Source organism: Mandrillus leucophaeus, unplaced genomic scaffold (genome assembly GCF_000951045.1).
Source record: "Mandrillus leucophaeus isolate KB7577 unplaced genomic scaffold, Mleu.le_1.0 Scaffold109, whole genome shotgun sequence".
NCBI lineage: Eukaryota > Metazoa > Chordata > Mammalia > Primates > Cercopithecidae > Mandrillus > Mandrillus leucophaeus.
In genome coordinates this window covers 1,563,697-1,565,576 of record NW_012099098.1, presented here as the reverse complement: position 1 = coordinate 1,565,576, position 1,880 = coordinate 1,563,697, and the positions used below count along the sequence as shown (strand labels likewise).

The 1,880-nt window shown below is 54.1% G+C and overlaps 1 protein-coding gene across 1 annotated transcript in view; it reads right to left on the bottom strand.

Moving 5' to 3' along the window:
- SH2D3C (SH2 domain containing 3C) overlaps positions 1–1,880 on the bottom strand; it is a 60,731-nt gene that overhangs the window by 9,211 nt on the left and 49,640 nt on the right. The window contains exons 10-11 of the mRNA XM_011988706.1: positions 734–845; positions 171–377 (exon numbers count right to left, since the gene is read on the bottom strand). Coding sequence (XP_011844096.1) covers positions 171–377; positions 734–845 — 319 coding nt within the window. The remainder of the gene's footprint in view (positions 1–170; positions 378–733; positions 846–1,880) is intronic.

The following is a 1,880-nucleotide window of genomic DNA, read 5'->3' as shown; positions in this document are numbered from 1 at the left end:
AAAAAAAAAAAAAAAGAAAAGACAAGACATAAGAGGAAGGGGTCAGGGAGACAGGGCAGGACAGAGGAGTGCAGAAATGTGAATGGATGCCTTGGAGGAAAGGGAAACAGTGAGGCAGGTGGAGGGAGGCCCAGGCCTGCAAGCCCCCGAAGATGCCACCCGCCACTCACCCTGCAGCTTGACCTCAGCATTGGTGTTGTATAGGCCTCCGTGGTGTGCCACTGTCCGGGCAGCCTCCAGGTGGGCCAGCACCACCTCCACGCCATGCTCCGTGCTGCCCCAGGGCTCAGGGCCCTCGGGTGGGGCCGAGTCACACTCCAGCAGGGTGATGAGGGGCAGCACATGAGGAAACGTGGTGTTGCTCAGCGGCGGGCCTTCTGCAGGGAGAAAGGCAGCAGGCGCTTAGAGATCCTGTAGTGCCCACCATCCACTGCAGTCCCGGAAGCCGAGGTGCAGGAGGGAACCGGCCTGGCTGAGGTCCCGGAGAGCCTCAAGGGCTTCTGACTCCTGGGACAAATCCTTCCTTTCGGATTCCCCCAACTGAACCCACAGCAGCCCTGGCCCAGCCCCAAGGGCTAAGCCTGGATGTGAACAAGGCTGACACAGCTGCCAGCAGGGACAGTGAGCTCAGGGAAAGTAGCTTGCACAGAGCTCAGCCAGGCTCTCATCCCTGTCCATGCTGGGATCCCAGGGAGGGCTGCAACCTGTCCAAGGTCACACAACAAGAAAGTACCTTTGCCCTCGTTGAGGCTCTTGAGAAAAGGCTTGAGCTTCTTCTCGTACAGGATGGCACCCTCCGTGTGTCGCTGCCGCAGGGCCACCCATGTCTGCTCCAGTCGAGAAATCTGGGGAGGTCAAACTGTGAGAGACCAGCCAGGCAGAGGGCCTGCAGCGGCCACCCTGCTGCCCTGCTGAGTGGACACCCAGATGTGGGATCAGTATTATTATTATGGCCATCCTTCGTGTACTAGGGACAGTGATGACTGCTTTTCATGTCTACCATGAAGCTCTCACAAAACCCATTTTACAGATTAGGGGACTAAGACTCAAGAGAGGGGAATGACTTGCCCAAGGTGATTCTAAAAAAAAGTGGCAGAGCTGGGAGCTGAACCCAGGACACTGCCTCTGGGACCTTGTTGTTCTTATTTATTTATTTATTTATTGAGATGGAGTCTCGTTCTGTCACCCAGGCTGGAGTGCAGTGGCGCAATCTCGGCTCACTGCAACCTCCACCTCCTGGGTTCACGCGATTCTCCTGCCTCAGCCTCCTGAGTAGCTGAGACTACAGACGTGCACCACCACATCTGGCTAATTTTTCTGTATTTTTAGTAGAGACGGGTGTCACCATGTTGCTCAGACTGGTCTCGAACTCCTGACCTCAGGTGATCTGTCCTCCCTCCTCAGCCTCCCAAAGTGCTGGAATTACTGGCATAAGCCACCGCGCCTGGCCATTGTTCTTATTTATTGGGCATAGGAGAGGCAGGCTCAGCTCTGAAGTCAGCTAGACCTGGTTCAAGTCCTAATTCTTTCAGCCTCTGACCGTGTGACCTTAGGCAAGGACTACTCTGTCTCAAACACTCCATTTGTAAAATGTGGACGCTGAAGGCACCTACTTCATGAGATGGTTCTGAGGAATCAGTGCTGGTTAAGTATTTAGTATACTACCTAGCTTACAGGAAATACTCACTAAATGGTTACCACTTTATTCTTATTCTTTTTTTTTTTTTTTTTTTTTTGACAGAGTCTTACTCTGTTGCCCAGGGTGGAGTGCAGAAGTGTGATCTCGGCTCACTGAAACCTCCGCCTCCCTGGTTCAAGCGATTCCCCTACCTCAGCCTCCTGAGCAGCTGGGATTACAGGCGCGCACCACCACGCCCGGC